At 36.6% G+C, this 22,286-nt stretch overlaps 1 protein-coding gene across 2 annotated transcripts in view; it reads left to right on the top strand.

Moving 5' to 3' along the window:
- The first annotated feature begins 6,238 nt into the window (after positions 1-6,238).
- The window catches only part of LOC127434487 (phospholipase D1-like), a 41,234-nt gene continuing 25,186 nt past the window's right edge, over positions 6,239-22,286 (top strand). For both annotated transcript variants that reach the window (XR_007896053.1, XM_051687307.1), the window contains exons 1-2: positions 6,239-6,351; positions 21,990-22,166. Coding sequence is in view for 1 of the 2 variants with exons in the window: in XM_051687307.1 (XP_051543267.1) it covers positions 22,022-22,166 (145 nt within the window). In the remaining variant the exon portion in view is untranslated. The remainder of the gene's footprint in view (positions 6,352-21,989; positions 22,167-22,286) is intronic.

Genomic DNA, 22,286 nt, shown 5'->3' with positions numbered 1-22,286 from the left:
CTGAACCCACATCAAGGCAGAATGCATCATGCAGTAGCAGAAGTCAGAGAACATTTCATTCAGAATACAACAAATTTTGATTATTTTTTAAATACAGTTTGATTACTGTATTTTCTATTATTTCATCTGACTGACAGAAATTATGTTAATAAACATTTTGTGTAATTGCCTACCTTGGTCTATGTTTTTTCCCCCTGAAAACATAAATTGAAAGACTGCTGCAAACAAGAAGCATACTGTAAATTTGTTTTCTATAACAAAGCCTATTGAGAATATTCCACATTCTATTATATTCTACTTCTGTGAACACAGCACAATAAACCCAAAACCACTTAAACAGACATGTAATCCCATACAGAAATCAGATATATGGACATGTACATATTTCTACAATTATTGATAATTTATTTGTGCATATTGGCTATATAAAATTATATTGTGATTTGGGAAATAACGTTTTACATATAAGAAAGTGTAATATTTTGAAATGTGAATTAATTAATTTTACACTTACATAGCGCTTTTCTGACACTACACTAAAAGCACTGCAGATATGTTGAATATATGTACAGTACAGATACATTTTTATATCAGTGAAAATCATTAACATACATATTGTGTTTTACATATATTGCCATCTGTTTCTTTAAAAGTTTGCATCCTTGGAGCTTATCTGTATGTGCTTGATTCCATGCTCATTGTGAGAGCTCTGTGACTCTGGTCTGATAGTAAAACGAAGCGTGATTGGTTGAAGATAGAACATGCTACGATTGGTCCGATTAATGTGGCCGTTATCTGATTGGCTTGAGCAGATGATGGGTGGAGTCCATCTATTTGTAGATTTGTGTGCACATCTTGATGCTAGATTCGTTTCAAAATCGACAAATGCGTGTAGTGATCCGCAAATGCACAGGAAGCGATCCACAAATAAATGCGTGCAATTCACAAATGAATGCTGGACAGAGTTGTGTTTGTGAGTTAAAAAATATATATTTGTAAATAATTTCGTTTTATTTATTTGTGAATTCACTTTATTTTTGTGAACTCCTAACATATATTTATGAATCTCATTCTTTTTATTTGTGAATTCATTTTTTTTTTTGTGAAACTCCTTACATTTATTTGTGGATCTCATTCAATTTATTTGTGAACCAATTTTCTAATTGTGAATCTCTTTCCATTTGTATGTTAATATGAAACAATTCCATCTCCATATATGATTATCCCATGGCATTAGGCTTGTCGAACAGAATAAATACAGGTGCATCTCAATAAATTAGAATGTCGTGGAAAAGTTCATTTATTTCAGTAATTCAACTCAAATTGTGAAACTTTTGTATTAAATAAATTCAATGCACACAGACTGAAGTATTTAAGTCTTTGGTTCTTTTAATTGTGATGATTTTGGCTCACATTTAACAAAAACCCACCAGTTCACTATCTCAAAAAATTAGAATACATCATAAGACCAATAAAAAAAAACATTTTTAGTGAATTGTTGGCCTTCTGGAAAGTATGTTCATTTACTGTATATGTACTCAATACTTGGTAGGGGCTCCTTTTTGCTTTAATTACTGCCTCAATTCAGCGTGGCATGGAGGTGATCAGTTTGTGGCACTGCTGAGGTGGTATGGAAGCCCAGGTTTCTTTGAGAGTGGCCTTCAGCTCATCTGCATTTTTTGGTCTCTTGTTTCTCATTTTCCTCTTGACAATACCCCATAGATTCTCTATGGGGTTCAGGTCTGGTGAGTTTGCTGGCCAGTCAAGCACACCAACACCATGGTCATTTAACCAACTTTTGGTGCTTTTGGCAGTGTGGGCAGGTGCCAAATCCTGCTGGAAAATGAAATCAGCATTTTTAAAAAGCTGATCAGCAGAAGGAAGCATGAAGTGCTCCAAAATGTCTTGGTAAACGGGTGCAGTGACTTTGGTTTTCAAAAAACACAATGGACCAACACCAGCAGATGACATTGCACCCCAAATCATTACAGACTGTGGAAACTTAACACTGAACTTCAAGCAACTTGGGCTATGAGCTTCTCCACCCTTCCTCCAGACTCTAGGACCTTGGTTTCCAAATGAAATACAAAACTTGCTCTCATCTGAAAAGAGTACTTTGGACCACTGGGCAACAGTCCAGTTCTTCTTCTCCTTAGCCCAGGTAAGACGCCTCTGACGTTGTCTGTGGTTCAGGATTGGCTTAACAAGAGGAATACGACAACTGTAGCCAAATTCCTTGACACGTCTGTGTGTGGTGGCTCTTGATGCCTTGACCCCAGCCTCAGTCCATTCCTTGTGAAGTTCACCCAAATTCTTGAATCGATTTTGCTTGACAATCCTCATAAGGCTGAGGTTCTCTCGGTTGGTTGTGCATCTTTTTCTTCCACACTTTTTCCTTCCACTCAACTTTCTGTTAACATGCTTGGATACAGCACTCTGTGAACAGCCAGCTTCTTTGGCAATGAATGTTTGTGGCTTACCCTCCTTGTGAAGGGTGTCAATGATTGTCTTCTGGACAACTGTCAGATCAGCAGTCTTCCCCATGATTGTGTAGCCTAGTGAACCAAACTGAGAGACCATTTTGAAGGCTCAGGAAACCTTTGCAGGTGTTTTGAGTTGATTATCTGATTGGCATGTCACCATATTCTAATTTTTTGAAATAATGAATTGGTGGGTTTTTGTTAAATGTGAGCCAAAATCATCACAATTAAAAGAACCAAAGACTTAAACTACTTCAGTCTGTGTGCACTGAATTTATTTAATACACGAGTTTCACAATTTGAGTTGAATTACTGAAATAAATGAACTTTTCCATGACATTCTAATTTATTGAGATGCACCTGTAGCTAGTGTAGAGAAAAACCTGGTGAGATGAACAGTGGCGGTTCTAGATTACTTGGTGCCCTAGGCTAGATCCGACATGGCAAGTAAATGATGGTTGGAATTTTGAAGCTACAAAAATCACTTAAAGACAGTATAAAAGTAGTCCATAAGACTCCAGTGGTTAAATCCAGCATGATAATAGGTTTGGGTGAGAAACAGATAAATATTTAAGTAATTTTTTTACTCCTCTTAAAGTCACATGTGGTGCCTGTTTAAATTCACTTTCAGATCTGAAAGTTTAAGTGGAGATTTAGAGTAAAAAGTGATTATTGATCTATTTCTCACCCACACCTATCATATCAGTTCTAAAGACAAAGATAGATTTTTATTTTGGGTATAACTAGACAATGAATATAGAAATGTATATATATCTATATATATTTGGCAAATTATATTAACATGTACATAAATAAATAAAGAAAATGGCAGAATATTTACAGATTGCCGCTTGTGCTATTACACATAATTCCTAATTTCAATTGTAACCCTCCCATGCTAGTTTTCATTGATGCAAATTCATCAATGACTTTGTCAAATCTGCCCAGCAGTCACATGGTTGATCGATCGGGTAAGCTGTGAGTGACATGTTTCTTCAGTTAGTGAGGTGTGTGAGAACAGGTGTGGGACACTATCAGATTTTTTTCTGGTTGCCACCACACTATGGCAGCATTGTCCCTCACAAGGCAGCAGTCTTTTGTTTGCAATCCTAGAGCCTTTTTGCAATACATTATTTTTTTTTATCTAGAAAAAAATAATGTATTTTTGAGATCAGGAATGCAATGTCTAAAGTTCAATTTTGAGGACATTTTTCTAAATATTTGATTTTTTTTTTAATGTTGCAAATTTATGTAGCTTATGAGAATCCCCAAAATTATCACATTTATTTTGAGACAAATAAATAATCGTATTTGCGGTAAAAAGCCCACCTGTTGCATGGACAAAATGCTCCCATTAAATACGGGAATTCAGTCCTGTTTTTATATTCAGTGTGACTGAACCCAACATATTTAAGCCCTTTCCTGATTTTCCAGTTTACTTGGTTTTAGGGTAGGTCAATAGTTCTGACAAATAGTTGTATCTGGTTTGGTAAACAATTTAGAGTCGATTATAATTTCTTTTTTTTAAAATAAAATACAAATACAAATATGAAGTGATAGGGAACTAACTTTATTCCTGAGCAAATGAAAATGCTGAACAAAATGTTACTTAATATATATATATATGAAGATTGAATAATTTTAACTTTCCTGTTAAGGTCCAAAATGTTTATTTGTTACAGTAAGATCAGTTTGGGATACATTATTTTTTGTTTACTGATTTTTACACAGCTTTTTATTGCTTGATAAAAATGGAAAGTTTTTCTCAGGTTCTGTAGTCACACTAAATTTCATCAGGCTGCAAGACAAGCAATAATTCACACGTGATCTGATCAAATCTGTTGGGCTGTTTTAAAATTATTCCTGTCATGTGTTAAGAATCTCTTCTTTCCATTAGACATATTTGGAAACTTTCAAGCTATGCTGAAAAACTAAATTCTTCCTTTATATGTGACAACAGCCGTGTTGTAGTGACACTAAAGGAATGTTTGTATTCTCATTCATGCCTTAATTGTAATGGCTCATGCCTGGAAGAGAAGCCTGTATGGGGCAAGATAAGCTTCAGTGCTTTAATGAAATGAGATAAGTTGTGATAAAGTGTCTGATGATGCCCTGAAAACAGATTAATTAATACATATCATGTAAAAACAGGATCAGACAGTGACAGAGAATCTTAAAAGGACAGAGAGTGAGAAGTTTAATATCTCAAGATGTGTGTGGTAAAAAAAAAAAAAAAGTAAAAAAAATTTCAATATATGTTAATTAACAAGTACTGGTAAATAAATGGTTTATCCAGCTGAAACATTTTTGATGGTAACACACTTAGCTGGACAGCATCATAGGTGCCATGATTTCCAAAAAATGCTGTCTGTATAGGAACCTTCACCCAAAAATAAGATTTAAGCCTATTTTTAAGATTTAAGCAAAATTTTATGAATCATTTATTCAAGTTTTATTCCTTTATTTATTCATCTTGTTAAAGATTATGCAATTCAATTTGATGGAATTTTGTTACGAAATTTTAAATGCGTAAATTGTAAAAACCAGGAATCACATTTCAAGTATGTTTCTCATTACATACTCAAAAAATAAAAAATAAAAATAAACAAACTGTATAATACTGTATGTATACTGTATATATATATATATATATATATATATATATATATATATATATATATATATATATATATATATATACAGTACTGTGCAAACATTTTAGGCATTTCTTAAAAAAAATATGACATAAATAGTTTTCATTAATCAGTTAACATCATACAAAGTCCAGTAAACAGAAACAGAGCTAAATCAATATTTGGTGTGAACATGTTTACCTTCAAAACAGCTCCAATTCTCCTACTTACACCTGGACACAGTTTTTCTAGGTTGTTGGCAGATAGGATGTTCCAAAGTTCTTGGAGGAATTCGCCACAGTTCAGGTCTCAATTACTCAATTACTGTAATCCCAGACTGACCCGATATTCAGTGGGGGGCTCTGCGAGGGCCATGCCATCTGTTGCAGGGCTCCCTGTTCTTCTATTCTATTCTATTTGCAAATGGAATGTTTGGGAGTATAAAATGTATATTTCCTATTGACACACTAAAGTAGCAGATATAAATAACCATCTTAAGACAAGTGTTTTTGTGAAACAAGTCGTTTGCACAGTACTGTGTAAACTGTGTATATATATATATATATATATATATATATATATATATATATATATATATATATATATATATATATATAATGTTTACAGCATGTGCCGCAGCAGACTATTATTTGTATCCTTAAAAGCCTTGTTTTTACGGTCGTTTGGAATAGAGAGTGACATATTATTATTATAAAGAACAGCCTATGGATTGACTCGAATACTGCAGTGGATAAGCACGCGCGCCACCCGACGCACACACACTGTACACCTGCGTGCGCGCACATAGCCATGCATGTGGACAAACTGAACAATGCTGTACTCCATGGCACAAGTAATCCATCTAATGTAATACATTCAATAATAAATACATGTGATCACGATAGCACAATCACCACAACAAATCTTAATAAACATAAGGCGACCGAGTTGTAGCTACTTCCTGAATATATTTCAAAACAAGATGAAAAATGAACACATAAATCGCCACGTATAAATATGGACTAATTATGTTAGCGTACTAATTTGTATCAACACTATTAATGGCAGCGCAGCGGGTGTAAACGCCCATGCATAATTTAATTGGGCGTGTTCAAAAGCGCAGAAGAGGAAGCGCGAGCCTGGTGATGCACGTTCGCTTTTCCTTGCGCTGACTTTTATTTCTGAGGAGAGCAGCTGATTCAGAGCAGTCCGGACATCTGCCTCCAGCTCTTCATCAGGTATGTTCATATGCCTTTATTCCAACCGCATAGGACTATCTAACGGAATTTAGCTCTGTTCTCTAGATAGAAACAGCTGTTTTTAACTCACGCGGAAAAGAAGTTAATCAAAGATTTAAAAGCCACTTACAGCTACAGACATGTGAGAGTTACTTATTTGAAATGCATGGCAACACAAGGAGACAGCCATGTATATTTACAGCCTCTGCTGACTCTATCAAAGAGACTCATTATGGGATGTCAGAATGTTTTTAATTCAAATTAATTTGGGTCAACAAACTACATTAAGAACTTGAGCTTGACACATTTTAAGCAATGCAGTTGTTTCCAATGCCCACACCCACTGATTTTTCAATTCAAACAACCTGCAGTACCTGCAGGGCAACTCTGGAGACCTGAACGGATTGTTACTATTACTTAAGCTGGCTAACAAGTTTTAACCAATGCTTAGAAAAACAATAGTGTTGTTGATCAGCTGTGTTTTGGTTGTCATGCTGGAACTTAATTGCTAGAATCAAGCTGCATCATCCTGTGGTCCTTGCATCAAAGAAGAGTGCATGATAAACATGTTCCATTCCCTTGATTAAAATTCAGCACAATTCAAGCAGGGACTGCGGCATCTACTGTGCATTAGTCTTATTTACAGTATGGTGTGCAGAAGATCTTTTACATAAATATGGACTTTGTTATCCTTATATTCTGACCACATTGCAGCACACCTCCAAAGTACATTAGAGCAGCCCTGTAAGTTTGTTTGGTCAGTTTGTTTTCATTTCTAAAAGATGTGGTGCATTGGGAGTTTTTGGTTGACTTCGTAGGCAGGTGTTTGTGAATGTGATTAGCACTGTGTAGAGATGCCCTTTGCACCCTAATGAGGCAAAACATGTGTTATCTCACTGTTAAGTGACAATGGCATGCATAAATATTGTGTATGTATTGGAGAGAGACCATAACTGTGTATTACTGTACATTCAATGATCAAGGGGTGTGGTGTCTGAGCGCTACAGCTTCTGGATCATGAGATATGACTGGCTCATTGATAACAGCGGGACTGTCATGTGATAAGGCTTTTTAAGAGGAGGACCCGCCTTATCCATATGTCATATCAGCTATACATTACATTGATAAAATTGTTGCTAGGTTACGAGAGTTGCTAAACTGGTGTTTGTCTTTTAACCCGTATAGTGACATCACCCTTCTTCCTCTAAAAACAGAGGGTCATTTGAGTTGAGTTAACAGTAAAGGCTAATCCACACTGCAATATTTTTTCCGTGGAACACCAATGGAGGTGTTTCGCAGCAAGACGGTCTCAGTCACCATTCACTTTCATTGTATGGAAAGAAAGATGCAATTAAGTAAATGGTGACTGAGAATAACATGCTGCTTAACATCTCCTTTGGCATTCCACGGAAGAAAGAATGTCATACAGGTTTGGAACAACATGAGGTGAGTAAATGATGACAGACTTTTCATTTTAGGCAGACTGTCACTTTACCACTTTTGCTCAGTGGTCTCACGAGCAGGTTCAAATGAAAGCTGTTCTCGGGTTGGCATTGGTGATGTTGCATGTCCTCGTTGTGGTTGACGATGTAACTCTCTTTGCATCCTCTATGCAGTGACAATACATGAAACCATGATATGGATACATATTTGATATTCTTCTTCTCTTATGGTTATTTAGAAGTGGTTCCATTATCCTGTTTTGGTCAGTATCTTTGAAAACAAGAGACATGAACAAGCAAGTGCATTGGCCCAGAAAAGCGGAAACAGTCTTTGTGGTCTATGTGTAATTTTATTCTTCTTTTTTTTTTTTTTTTTTACGAGGGACAGGAAGTTGAATTCAACATGTGTGAATGAGCAATATTGATGTATCCTAAGATACAGTCAGTGCCAGTGTGTTGATGTTTCTTGAAAGGGGAGTAAAAACACAATTTAATCTGTGATTGGTTCTTCTCTAGAACTTGAATGTCCACACATGTCATGCTCTTTTTCAGACTTTTGGTCAGTATTATGAAATAACGTGCAAAATAGGCATGGATGGGGATGTGGTGTTGCACAATGTACCGTACAATTCTCCTATATGGCGAATAGGTCTCTTTGCTAAAAAAAAAGAAATGAGCTGGTAGATGACAGTCGTTATGTAAGTGGTGAGATGCATTTGTGTATCACTTCTCATTAGATTTAGGGCATGACTCCAGACTTAATGAATGCCCTGTGACCAGACACAAACTCAGGCGCTCTGTCCACTGTCTTTAGCTTTAGTATGAACATGTCAGTGCACTTTCTTGATATTTAGTCAAACTGGAATCACTTCATCTCCCGTTTGTCACTCATTTATGGTACTATTACTAATACAATTGCTTGTCCTCAGGGTTTATTCTAAATCTTTCGATAAAACGGGTAAAAAAAAATAAATCTCATAGACTTGAATTAAAAGAGGGACACAAGCCATAATTATGTTCTAGAATACAATGGAGACTAGAGAGGGTGGGCCCTTTTGACTTGGGCCAGTAAGCAACCACCTAGCAACCACCTGGAACACCCTAGCAACCACCCTAGCATTGTAGCCGTAAGTTTTGCATGGGCAAAATAAAATAGTTTTGAATTCTGTGTTCAAAAAGAGAAATATATATCTAAATATCCAAAATGACAGTTCAGATGACAAAAGTGCAATTGACAGAACTGGGCTTAAATCAAATCACACTGAGTTTTAACCTCAGTAAAGCCACTTGCTTGGAGGCTTTTAGACAGGAGGAAATTAAATTAGCTATATGTGTCATTCAACACAAGAGGGCGCCTGCACAACAGATTTAATCTTAATCAAGTCTGCTGTCTTTAACATAAACAAATACTCTTGCTTTTTGTAGCCTATTTCCAAAACGATCCCAGTTTGTTTCATATTAGCAGTGAAGCACAAGAAATCAAATCTGTTCCACCCATCTTAGATCAGCAAATTGTTCCCATCTCAATAGGGAACCATTGAAATGTAATGGAATCCAATTTCCGCAGATGCACTAAAGCAATACAGAAATTTTAATAATTCAGTTCTAATGACAAACAGAGCAGTGATGGTGCACTTTGGAACAGCACTTGTTTACGAATGTGCCCAGCAGTGCCATATCGCTCCCTGCTGTTCATCCATTGTTCAATTGATGTTCAATTAAAACAATAAAGACAACCTGGTCTCATAGTGAAAACTGACTCTATATACATTTTTGCAAAACTTGTACGTGTATCCAGGTACAATTCCCTGCCGTTTCCAGGTGAAATTAACACTGGAGGTGCTACAACAACTGTGTGTTTTATTCACTTTCACTCAAATAATGACTTTAATGGCTGATTATGACTTTATAAATACTTATTTTTCTCTCTATTACTCAGACCCTGTTATATTATGATACGATACACTTTTACTATAATGCATCTTTTGAAATGCAATACATTTTAATGCTTGTATTACAGACCCACCTACATATATAAAGTTGAAGTCAGAAGTTTATATACACCATAGCCAAATACATTTAAACTCAGTTTTTCACAGTTCCTGACATTTAATCGTAGAAAACATTCCCTGTCTTTGGTCAGTTAGGATCACTATTTTAAGAATGTGAAATGTCAGAATAATAGTAGAGAGAATTATTTGTTTCAGCTTTTATTTCTTTCATCACATTCCCAGTGGGTCAGAAGTTGACATACACTCTGTTAGTATTTGGTAGCATCGCCTTTAAATAGTTTAACTTGGGTCAAACGTTTTGGGTAGCCTTCCACAAGCTTCTCACAATAAGTTGCTGGAATTTTGGCCCATTCCTCCAGACAGAACTGGTGTAACTGAGTCAGGTTTGTAGACCTCCTTGCTCGCACATGCTTTTTCAGTTCTGCCCACAAATTTGCTATCGGATTGAGGTCAGGGCTTTGTGATGGCCACTCCAATACCTTGTCTTTGTTATCCTTAAGCCATTTTGCCACAACTTTAGAGGTGTGCTTGGGGTATTTGTCCATTTGGAAGACCCATTTGCGACCAAGCTTTAACTTCCTGGCTGATGTTGCTTCAATATATCCACATAATTTTCCTTCCTCCTGATGCCATCTAATTTGTGAAGTGCACCAGTCCCTCCTGCAGCAAAGCACCCCCACAACATGATGCTGCCTCCCCCATGCTTCACGGTTGGGATGGTGTTCTTCGGCTTGCAAGCCTCAACCTTTTTCCTCCAAACATAATAATGGTCATTAGGCCAAACAGTAAAATTTTTGTTTCATTAGACCAGAGGACATTTCTCCAAAAAGATCTTTGTCCCCATGTGCACTTGCAAATTGTAGTCTGGCTTTTTTATGGTGGTTTTGGAGCAGTGACTTCTTCCTTGCTGAGCAGCCTTTCAGGTTATGTCGATATAGGACTTGTTTTACTGTGGATATAGATACTTGTCTACCTGTTTCCACCAGCATCTTCACAAGGTCCTTTGCTGTTGTTCTGGGATTGATTTGCACTTTTCGCACCAAACTACGTTCATCTCTAGGAGACAGAATGCGTCTCCTTCCTGAGCGGTATGATGGCTGCGTGGTTCCATGGTGTTTATACTATTGTTTGTACAGATGAACGTGGTACCTTCAGGCATTTGGAAATTGCTCCCAAGGATGAACCAGACTTGTGGAGGTCCACATAATTTTTTTTCTGAGATCTTGGCTGATTCTTTTGATTTTCCCATGATGTCAAGCAAAGAGGCACTGAGTTTGAAGGTAGGCCTTAAAATACATCCACAGGTACACCACCAATATCAGAAGCTAATTGTCTAAAATTGTGTAAAATTCTGACCTACTGGAATTGTGATTATAGTCAATTAAAAGTGAAACAATCTGTCTGTAAACAATTCTTGGAAAAATTACTTGTGTCATGCACAAAGTAGATGTCCTAAACGACTTGCCAAAACTATAGTTTGCCGATATGAAATCTGTGGAGTGGTTAAAAAATGTGTTTTAATGACTTCAACCTAAGTGTATGTAAATTTCTGACTTCAACTGTACACTTATCCCAATATGAATAGCTTGTGCGGTAGCTCAACTGATAGTATGTTGGACTTAGAGTTGGAGGACCATAGTTAAAGTCCAGCCATGAACTCAAAATGTTACGTGACATTGTAGAGTTATAGAAGCAGCACGAAATGATGAGGTTGGCTCAGAAAATGTGATTTTTCATTTTGCTTCTGCATTTTAAAACACTAATGGTTAGATTTAGGCATTGATAAGGTAAGGGTGTCTTTTAACATCTCATTTATATTTTAAAACACTAATGGTCAGGTTTAGGCGTTGATTTGGTAAGGATGTCTTTTTTTTTTTTAAATGTATCATTTCTATTTTAAAACACTATTGGTTAGGTTCAGGCAAAAGTTTTACGTTAGGGAGGTATGTTTTAAAAACATCCATCTAAAAACATCCATCACCTTAAAACTTTGTCTGAATATGCCCCCAGCTGGACATTTCACTGGAAACCTGCAGCCAAACGTGTTTATATAGCATGTAAATTTTGAATTGCAAAAATGTTGTCATGTTCATGTAAATTTCATGAGATCAGGCTGAAAGAAGGAAATACCTAGCCAATGTTAGCCATCTTCTGGAATTCTTTACATAAGCCCATTAGAAAAGCAGTAGGTAGGATGCACTCTATTGGACATGCACTTAATATATCACTAACATACAGTACATGAATCCCTGGATAAAACTGATCAACATTGTCTGTGCAGTCAAAGGGTAGACTCCGACTAATGTTGTTCAAGGGAGGGAATGAGTACCGAACAAAGCTTGGGCTTGTTTTATATTCTAGGCTCAGGATTCATGATTGATCTGTGCTTGAGTTTACCTAAAAATGAAATTTCTGTAATCATTTTCTCACCCTCATGTTGTTCCAAACCTGTATGGCTTACTGTCTTCCATAGAACACAAAAGGAGCTACAGTGTTAGGGTTAGTTACCATTCACTTTCATTACATGGAAAAATATGGCTCAAAATGGTCATATATCAGTCTATCATGGCTTTGATTACTAAATATAACAATGCTAAAAATTAGAGCATGACACATGGTTAGAGATGTGAATGAGGGCTATGATGCATACTGTGAATGTTGTCTCAGCCAATGTAATTTGAGTCACTCAACAGCTTCCACAGTAGTTCTGTTTGTTCAAAGAAACATCACAGTCATGTTCTTTATCACATTGCATCCATCAAAGATAACACTTTTTGTCACTTTCTACATTCTCGGGTTTCCATTTCCATTGCAACAGCCACAAGTTTTGCATTTCAAATACGGGTGCTACACACTGTTTATTTGTGACTGTACGGCACGTGGGTGCAAGTGGGTGTGTAGGAACTGTCATGTCATCTGCCTTACAGTCCTACCAGGAGATGTGTGTTTTAATAACCGCTTTCTCCAGGAGACATGATGGAAAAAACAGACTGCTCTCAAATGCTTTGCAGCACTTTTCTACCATCTTGAGTCCAGAATGTAATGTTTATACACTAGATTAAAGTGTTTAAATGTTTAAAAAGTGATGGAAGGCATTAATTATATGTTTGCATATAGACCCAGCCCACTCAGTGATAAGAGAAGGAGATAAGTGTTGTATAAGATCTTGGCACTTAATCTTTTTGAGAAATATTAACTTAAATATTATTTGTTTATATTGAGCTGTCTATCTCTAATAGGGAATTCTTCATGAGATAAAAAGTGCATCCCTTGGCACACTGAAGCAGTATGTTTTATACCATGAGCAAAGACTCCTCCCCATCCTAGCATGTGACAACTTGGTTTCAGACCCTGTTGCCCCCCCCCCTTTTGTCAAATACACCAGCACACACCAATGTTCTCCTGTGAGTGGTGTGCGAGCAGTCAGTGTGTGTGTTTTGCTGTATTTCATGATTGTAGCAGTTTTATTTTTATTTTTCTGGAAAGAAGAATAAACTCTTGAGGATGTCAGAAATGATGGGGGCCTCTCTGCCTGTGAGTGGGCAGATTAGTCAACATGCTTTTACAATCAGTGAACTGTCCTGTCACAAACTGTTTCGGGATGTTTTCAAATTTACATTTGAACTTTTTATGAATAGTTTGTTATGTGGGGGAATGTTTAGTTCATACTTTCATCTCTTTATTTTCTCATACATGACATACATGCATGTCAGAAGTGATTAAAATGAATAAGCTAATTTTTTCACGGGTCACTTACTGTTTTTACAACGTGTGCCTGCTTGTAAAAATGTAATTTATATGCTCTCAGTCTTTCTTATGGTGGTCTTTGGTATGATCAACATTTGCTGAAAGGGTGTGATTTCTGAGATCTGTGTACATGTACAATATGTGGGAGAGTGTGAGTCACTGTGACATATGTGCATAATATAGGCACACACTGTACTTCATAACAGCAGAATTGAATTTAGTATTAATCGAATCAGCTTGGTGAATTTTGGGTCAGGTTTGGATTTGGGCACTGATCGATTTGTTCATTTTTAAATTCACCTTTAAAAGGTCTTCTTAAATAGAAATAAGTGTCGTTCTTATGAGAAATCATGTATCTTATGATTGTCTGCTTGTGAATTTTCAAGAGACCTGGGGAATTGGCATGACCCAATAAGTGTCCTTCACCCACCATACTCGTGTCTGGCAGTGTTTATTTCTTGCCGACCCATCCAATACACAGAAAACACTCCCTTGTATTTGCATTCTGCTATCAGTAAACAGAATGTGGCTTGTTAGAGCATTTTTCTTGGTTAAGAACATGGTTACTACATCAGATGATGCAAATAAGGTTCCATAAACTATCGTATTGCAAAGCAGTAGGACAGATTGTTCAGAAGCTGGCTCCAGGTAAGATATGTTACCAGTAAAAGGTTTGGATACATCTCACAGATTGTATGTTTTTCATTATCTTTAATGTAAATGTTTTGTAGACAAATACAAATTTTGCCTATGTATTTTTATTATATATATATATATATATATATATATATATATATATATATATAGATATATATTATATATAAATTCCAAATGGATGAGTTGGACTAGGACTAAATACTGAAGGAGAAGCAGCCAACAAGTAGCCAGCATACATGGGAACTCCTTCAATACTGTTTAAAAAGCATCTCAAGTGGCACCCCATGAAGTTGTTTAAGGGAATGCACAGCGCTGTGTGCTAGGCAACAGGTGGATACTTTAATGAAAGTTTATATAGCCTATATAAGAGAGTTTTGATTTCTGTAACATTTTTTTGTTCACTGAATAATTCCCATACTTCCATTTGTGTTATTTCATAATTTTGATGACTTCACCATTATTTTAATTTGTGGAAAATAGTAGTAATAAAGAATGAGTAGATGTGTCCAAACGTTTGACTATTATGCCTATATTGGTGTCTTTACACAGCAGAGTTAAAGGGTTTGTTCACCCAAAAATGAAAATTCTCATAATTTACTCAGCCTCATGCCATCCCATATGTGTGTGACTTTCTGCCCAGCAGAACACAAATGGAAGATTTTTTTTTTTTTGAAGAATTTCTCAGTTCTTTTGGTCCATACAATGCAAGTGAATGGGTGCCAAAATGTTGAAGCTCCAAAAATCACACAAGTCAGCATACAAGTAATCCATATGACTCCAGTGGTTAAATCAGTGTCTCCAGAAGCGATTTGATAGATGTGGGTGAGAAACAGATCAATATTTAAGTCAATTTTTACTATATATTCTCCTCCATGCCCAGTCAGCCTCCACTTTAATTTTCACATTCTTCTTATGTTTTTGGTGATTCACATTCTTCATGAATATGCCCCCTACTTGGCAAGAAGAAGAATTTCTATCAAAAATGGACTTAAATATTGATCTGTTTCTCACCCACACCTTTCATATTGCTTCAGAAGACATGGATTTAACCACTGGAGTCATATGGATTACTTTTATACTGCCTTTATGGGATTTTTGGAGCGTAAAAATTTTGGCACCCATTCACTTGCATTGTATGGACCTGCAGAGCTGAAATATTCTTCTAAAATCATCATTTGTGTTCTGCAGAAGAAAGTCATACACACCTGGGATGGCATGAGGGTGAGTAAATGATGAGAGAATTTTCATTTTTGGGTGAACTATTCCTTTTAAGCCGGCTCAAAATTCTGTGTAAAGACACAAAAGCCAGACTAAATTAAGCCTGTTCTGACCCACCTCAGTCCCTAGAATCAAAGGCAGTTCTGATGCTGCTTAAATTATTTGTAAATGAAATGCAGCATCAGAGCAGCCTTAAACTTTGTTGTTACGATAGAGCATATATTTCATAATTTAGTCTCATATTTAAAAGTATAACTTTTTTATTTGTTTCAAGCTTTCATAATTTTATATTAAAACTTTAATCTCATAACATTATTTATGCAGTTGTTAATGCTGTGCAAATGCATTTATGCCTGTTATTAGCAGCATTAAAAGGTCTGTGTAAATGCACCTGAATACCACTTTAGATGCAGCTTCTGTGCTACCTTTGCAGTGGCTTAAGTTATTTTAATTTTGGAATTATCAAGATTCTGGTTTCTGGTTTTGGTTACTTACCCTTTGCACACTGCTCCATTTCTTTCTTTCACTGTCTTAAGTTCCCTTTTTCTTGTCATTTGAACCTTTATGAATGACATATGGTGTTTGTATCAGATGTTTCTGTTTGGATACTCATGGGGAGGTGACTTGTGGCAGTACTGGGTTGACTAGTCGCACTATACAGCAAACTTACTGTTATAGAGGCTGGAGAGAGAATTGGAGGGACATGCTCCATCAGGTTGTTCACACAAGTGCACAATGTCCCTCTCTGCTGCTTATGTTGATGAAAAGACTTGGTCACTGGCCAGTAAAGCAGATACCTTTCATCCAAAGCCATGGTAGTGCATTAATTACAGGCATAGTCCCACTGGAGCAACCTGTGGAACAATGAATGTTTCACAGTATCTCTCCAGTCCCTGAATTGCCCTTAACAATTAAAGTACCACCACCCAATTTTAATTCATTATCATATATTGTAATATATTCATACATTATATTTTCATATATTATGGAGAGAGCTACAGTATACTTTTAAAGTTAGGGATTTCAACAAACCCCTAACCCTGATGAAAGTATAAGGAAAAAGTGTGTAATAATACCATTCCAAATAAAAATTAAACACACATTTTGTAGATAAATGTGCTCAAATGTCATGTCAAGTAATTTTTCTTCTCACAACACACATAGATTTTTTCAAAGCAGCTTTACAGAAAATTGTGCTGTAACAGAAAATGAAACTGTGATGTCTGTAATGTCTAAAAGTCCCCATTGTGCAATTTAAATGAATAATGTGGTTGAAAATCATGCCTTAAATTATTTGTCTTTAGGCCCCCATGCAGTGAGCAAGCCAAAGGTGACTGTGGCAAGGAGTCCAAAACTCCATAATATGTTAGTTAATGGGAAAAAAAATTGTTTTGGGAGAAACCAGGCTCACCGGGGGGAACCAGTTTCCCTCTGGCTAGAAAGCATGAATATACAGTTATGCCAATATTAGTTACCTATGTGAAATACAAGTCATGTATTAACTGAGTACACAGAGTAGATGTCGGTGGCCAATGTTTAAAACTAAAGGATTTTGGATGAACTGTAAGATTAATAATTAAGTGTCTTTGAAGTCCATCCCGAATTTATTGCAGAAGTGCATGCAGATACAGTGTCTTTTTTTGTTTAGCTGATGAAGCTGAAGAAATGTATATGCAATGTACCTTCTTGAATGAATCAGCTACTAGATAAAGGTTCTTGTGTATGTGTGTGGTTCAGTTTGACACTTTAAGCAGTTTGAGGTTTGGCGTTGAGAGCTTTTGTGTTTTTGTATTAGGGCTTTAGGAATGTGAGTTTGACGCTTCCGATGGTTAGGCTCCTTTACTGGTTTATTCATGTGACCTATCACCATTCCACCCTCACACATGCAGGTGTGGTCAGTGAACACTCATAGAATTCCAGAACTGATGGAATGTGTGTTTGCATTTCTCATCTTAACAGAGCTGAGCTCTTTCCACATCACGAAAGGGGTGAAACTTTCTCAGCAAAGATTTCTGAAGTTGTCAGTGTGGTATTTGCAACATGAATATGAATTTGTGTGTTTTTTGCAGACAATGCTGTATTTGAGGGACAAAATACACTGTTGGAACAAGCCAACTGTCCCAGTGAGGGAAAAGACAAAATAATTATCTAAATTGTGTCAGAAATGTTTCTGTGAGGGTTAGATTTAGGGTAGGGTATACAAAATATAATTAGCTCAGTATATAAACAATAGAAGTTAATGGAAAGTCTCCATGATAGAAAAACAAATGTGTGATCATATTTAGCTATAGTTTGGTGACAAAACTGACAAAAATCTGGACAAAACCTCTTTTGGGGATATTCAGTGATGTCCTCAATTGCAAAATTGGTTTAGAAATAAAACTTTCTTTTAGGGTTTCCATTAGGGTTTGGGTATGGTTTAATTTTAGTTTATAGTAGCGTTTCTTAAAAATTGGGTCGCATCGGCATACATATTGTTTCGTGACTTATATATATATATATATTATATATACACAATTATTTCCTTAGTAAGAGTCATTAAAATGGCTTCGAGCAAATGCGCTCTGCTCAGTCCACTTTTCCATGCTGTTGCGCTGACCCGGACTATAAAAATTCAATAATAATAATTATAATTGGAAAAATAATTGAAAATTTCTCTATGAATTTATTTGTGCCAATTTTAAATAAAGTGTCTGAAAGAGCAAGGAACAGCCACAATGCATTATTTGCGCAAGTGCAAAGCAATGAGTTGCTCTTAGTAATAAAATAAGACAACATCTCCTCATGCACAGGAGCGTCACATTATTTTAAAAAGTGGTGGGGACAGTTTGGGGCGTCGGGGGTGGGTGCAGGTTCTGACCCTATCACTATAAACATAAAAAAGTGAGTACTGTATATCAAAGTGGGATAAGTGAATTGCTTACTAAATTAATTGAATTGTTGCAGTTAATTGTTCGTAGTCCAATTCTAAATAAATAGATAGACAGCAGTATGACAAATCTTGATCTTTGATCTTTTCCTGACTAGCACCAGTTTTATGTTTTATATATATATATATATATATATATATATATATATATATATATATATATATATATATATATATAATATATTAAATTTTATTAACAAATGAGTTGTGATGTCAATTTGTAGGCTAACCCGGAAGGCTAATTCACCATGGGTTCAAATTTCCTATGGGTTTTCATAATGGTGTTTTTTAATTTACTAGTAAAAGAAGGTCTGTGGTAAGACATTATCTGAATATGCTTGGACGTTTTGTCCTACAACATTAGCTACACACATAAAAAGTCAATTTTAAAGCCATTGTGTTTTAAAAAAAAATGTGTGTTACTAACGAATTGCTAAATAAAGACTTCAAATACCATAAGTATGTGAGCATGTTCTTATCTAGGAACTTGTCAGCAAAGTACTTTTTAAAAAACATGCTGCTTTAAAATTCAAAGTGTGTAATTTATGTTGTAGAGTAAAATGTCCAAGTATCTTCAAGAAGTGTTTACCACAGATATTATTTACTCATAAATCCAAAAGCCTTCTAAAAGCCCATAGGAAAATCCCGAGAGAACCCATGGCTCAAAAATGCTGATTCTTTTCTGGGTTTTTGGACTACAAACAGCTGTATGACTGCAGTAAATTTAATAATTTGGCAGAAACTATGCTTCCCATGACACATGTTTGAAGTGGTTGCAAAATACGATGCTTTCCAGTTCAAACTGGTTGATTGTGCATGTTTGTGTCCATTTTCAAATGTTTAATTTCAGTTAAAACTTTTTTTTTTTTTTGTAGTCTGTGAAAGTATACTAATAATTTCTGTCTAAATCACAATTGGTTTAGTGATAAATTAATGAATATAAATATAGCATATTGCACGGCTTTGTAAGTGTTGGTCTTAGGTTAACACAAAAATATCATATTTTTTCTGATTATTATTGGGAGTTTGGTTGAACACTGGATCTGGGATTTTGTTCATTTTGGACTCTTTGTCTGTGCCTGCCATAGTAAGGAAAGAACAAGACATTTATTTGACATCCTAAAAAACTACCGGCCGATTAATCGGTTAATGGCCTTTCCTACCACCTTAGTAATTGTATCGATATAGCAAAATCCACTATTGTTCAACCTCTACTCTGGTCTATAGATTATGATTTGCTTTATATAAAAACAACAGAGGTCTATGGTATGTCCCCTTATGTAAACGTGTGTTTGACAGTTGTCTACTGGAACTCAAGCTTATTTGACTGTGGTGTTAATGTGATTTACATAAAACACAGAGAAGATTTGAATAGCGCCTTTTAATCTGTCTATACTAGTAGGTCTGAGGTTTTTTTAGGAAAAACATATTTGGTCCAATGCTGGTCTTTTGGCCTTTAACTGCTGTAGAACTAAAATCAAGACCCCTTTCCTACATTTATGTGGTTTGTTACAGTGGCAAACATTGCTGTTTTAACCCTTAAACTGTGTTACCCACCACAGCAACCTATTTATGGCAGTTTATACTGTTGTAGGTTTCCATTCATGGCTGTTATATGATCCAACATGGGCCACATTTTGCTTTAGCAAGTGGCAGATTGGGATAGACTGTAATGTAGAGCTGAATAGGTGGACAAGAGCCAATTGAATGGGAACCCTCTGTAGTAAGACCTCAGTCTCAAACAGCCGAAGAGCACCGATCTCCCGCTTCATGGCCTCATTGAAAAAGTTCAGGCCTCGAAACTGCTCTTAAAAACAGAGGCTGGCTCTCTGATCTTTCCGAGTCCAGTGCACAATTTCGGATACTAAAATTAGAAGCATTTACCAGACACACCTCAGTTTCAGTCAGTTTTTCTAAAAGATTCTACTGTTTGTCTTGTTTCAGAGAGAAATATAACAGAGCTACATGACATTTCAATCTTTTTTGTGTCCGACTCATTCTTTTCATACCCGAGCCCAGACGTAATTGAAACCCAAGCTTTGCAATATTATGCCCCCTTAAAATGGGCTGCTTTCCAAGAGAATTTGCATCATTGAATCATTAGAGGAAGTGAGAGTTGGCCTATATTTGTCCTCATTTGGAGGTCATGAGAATCTGCTTTTTCCAAATCAGCATTTTATGTTAGCTAACAGCTTACTTGAGAGAAGTGGCTGAACTAAGACTGATTTTTAATGGTTTTATCTCTGAAGATCTTGATGATTGTAATTTGCTTTGGCTTCAGGTTACCTCCATGGCAACAAGAGTTGTGCTTCAGCAGAACTCCACTCCAAGCACTGAGTATAAAATAAACCTGGTTTAACACTCACCTGGACACCACAGGCCAGCTCACATTCAAATTTGAATTATTTTTTTTTTTTTTCCTTTTTCACCCAATTTGGAATGCCCAATTCCCAGTACACTATTTAAGTCCTTGTGGTCGCATAGTGATTCGCCTCAATCCGGGTGGCAGAGGATGAATCCCAGTTGCCTCCACGTCTGAGACCATCAACCCACGCATCTTATCACTTGGCTTGTTGAGCGCATTGCCACGGAGACATAGCACGTGTGGAGGCTTCACTGCATCCACCGTGGCATCTGCACTCAACTCACCATGCGCCCCACCGAGAACGAACCACATTATAGCGACCATGAGGAGGTTACCCCATGTGACTCTACCCTCCCTAGCAACCGGGCCAATTTGGTTGCTTAGGGGACCTGGCTGGAGTCACTCAGCACGCCCTGGGATTCGAACTAGCGAACTCCAGGGGTGGTAGTCAGCATCTTTTACCACTGAGCTACCCAGGCCCAATTTGACCTATTTTTAATCTACTGCTGAATTCACTGTTTGATCGGTCTGCTGTATCGATATTCTCACAGCAAGAATCGGTATTTTGGTTACATTTGTCACATTCATATGTGCGAGTTTAAGGCAAAACACACTTTTTCCGCATAGAATTTGTTCCTCTGAATGGTCTGTACAAAGTTGAGGCTTGTTGTGACATGAATGAATGCTATTGCTGTGGTACATTAAGCGTATCTGGACAAAAGGGGGATTTTTGGCTTTGCATGTGGTGCCTTTATGCTTCCTGAAGCTATTTGTGAGTGGTTAAGAAGAAAGAGGAACAGGATGGAGGTTGCAGACTGCTGTCTGTTGTCCGATTCGTCAACTTTTATTGGTCAGCAAAGGTCTGTCTCCTGTTTCAGCTCTAAATTAGTTTCGCTAACCCTCATTCTCTGTCCTCCAACACACACTCGCACACACATAAATCAGAGCCAATGAAAACAACATTGGAATTTTGTAGCTTTAAATCCATGTCTGTTAGATTTTGAGGTCGTCTGTATGCTAGTGTATTCCTAAAGGTTGACAAAATTATCTTTTAGCAGATGTACACATTTCAGTTATTTAAGTCTTTTTATCTTCTGGAAAAACGGACCAAAAATTATGAGTTATGTCCAACTATACATTTATTTTGTCCAATCAATACCTCCCTAGAATGAGAATGCCACTCCCCCTAATTAATACCACCTGCAGTGTTGAGAAGATGACATGTTCTCAAAAGCAAACTTCTGCATTCTTCTGCTTGTTTGTCAAAGGAGTGCCCTGGCCAGCAGGCCGATTGTTAGCCATGCTGCGACCGCAAGAACCCACGGTCAGCACCCTGCATCTGGTGGCCAATGATATGACTGATATCATGGAGAACCTGGACACACGAGAACTCGACATTGGAGATGGGGAAGAGGAGTTTGATGGGCAGGACTCCAACAGTGCGGGTAAAAAAAAAAAAAAATTCATAAAATCTTACCCACCTAAAATAATCTAAGTGTGAAAGAACTTACAGTACTCGCATGCCACAATATTTAAAGGAATAGTTCACCCAAAAGTTTAAATTC

Source organism: Myxocyprinus asiaticus, chromosome 44 (genome assembly GCF_019703515.2).
Source record: "Myxocyprinus asiaticus isolate MX2 ecotype Aquarium Trade chromosome 44, UBuf_Myxa_2, whole genome shotgun sequence".
NCBI lineage: Eukaryota > Metazoa > Chordata > Actinopteri > Cypriniformes > Catostomidae > Myxocyprinus > Myxocyprinus asiaticus.
This window is presented reverse-complemented; position numbering and strand designations above follow the sequence as displayed.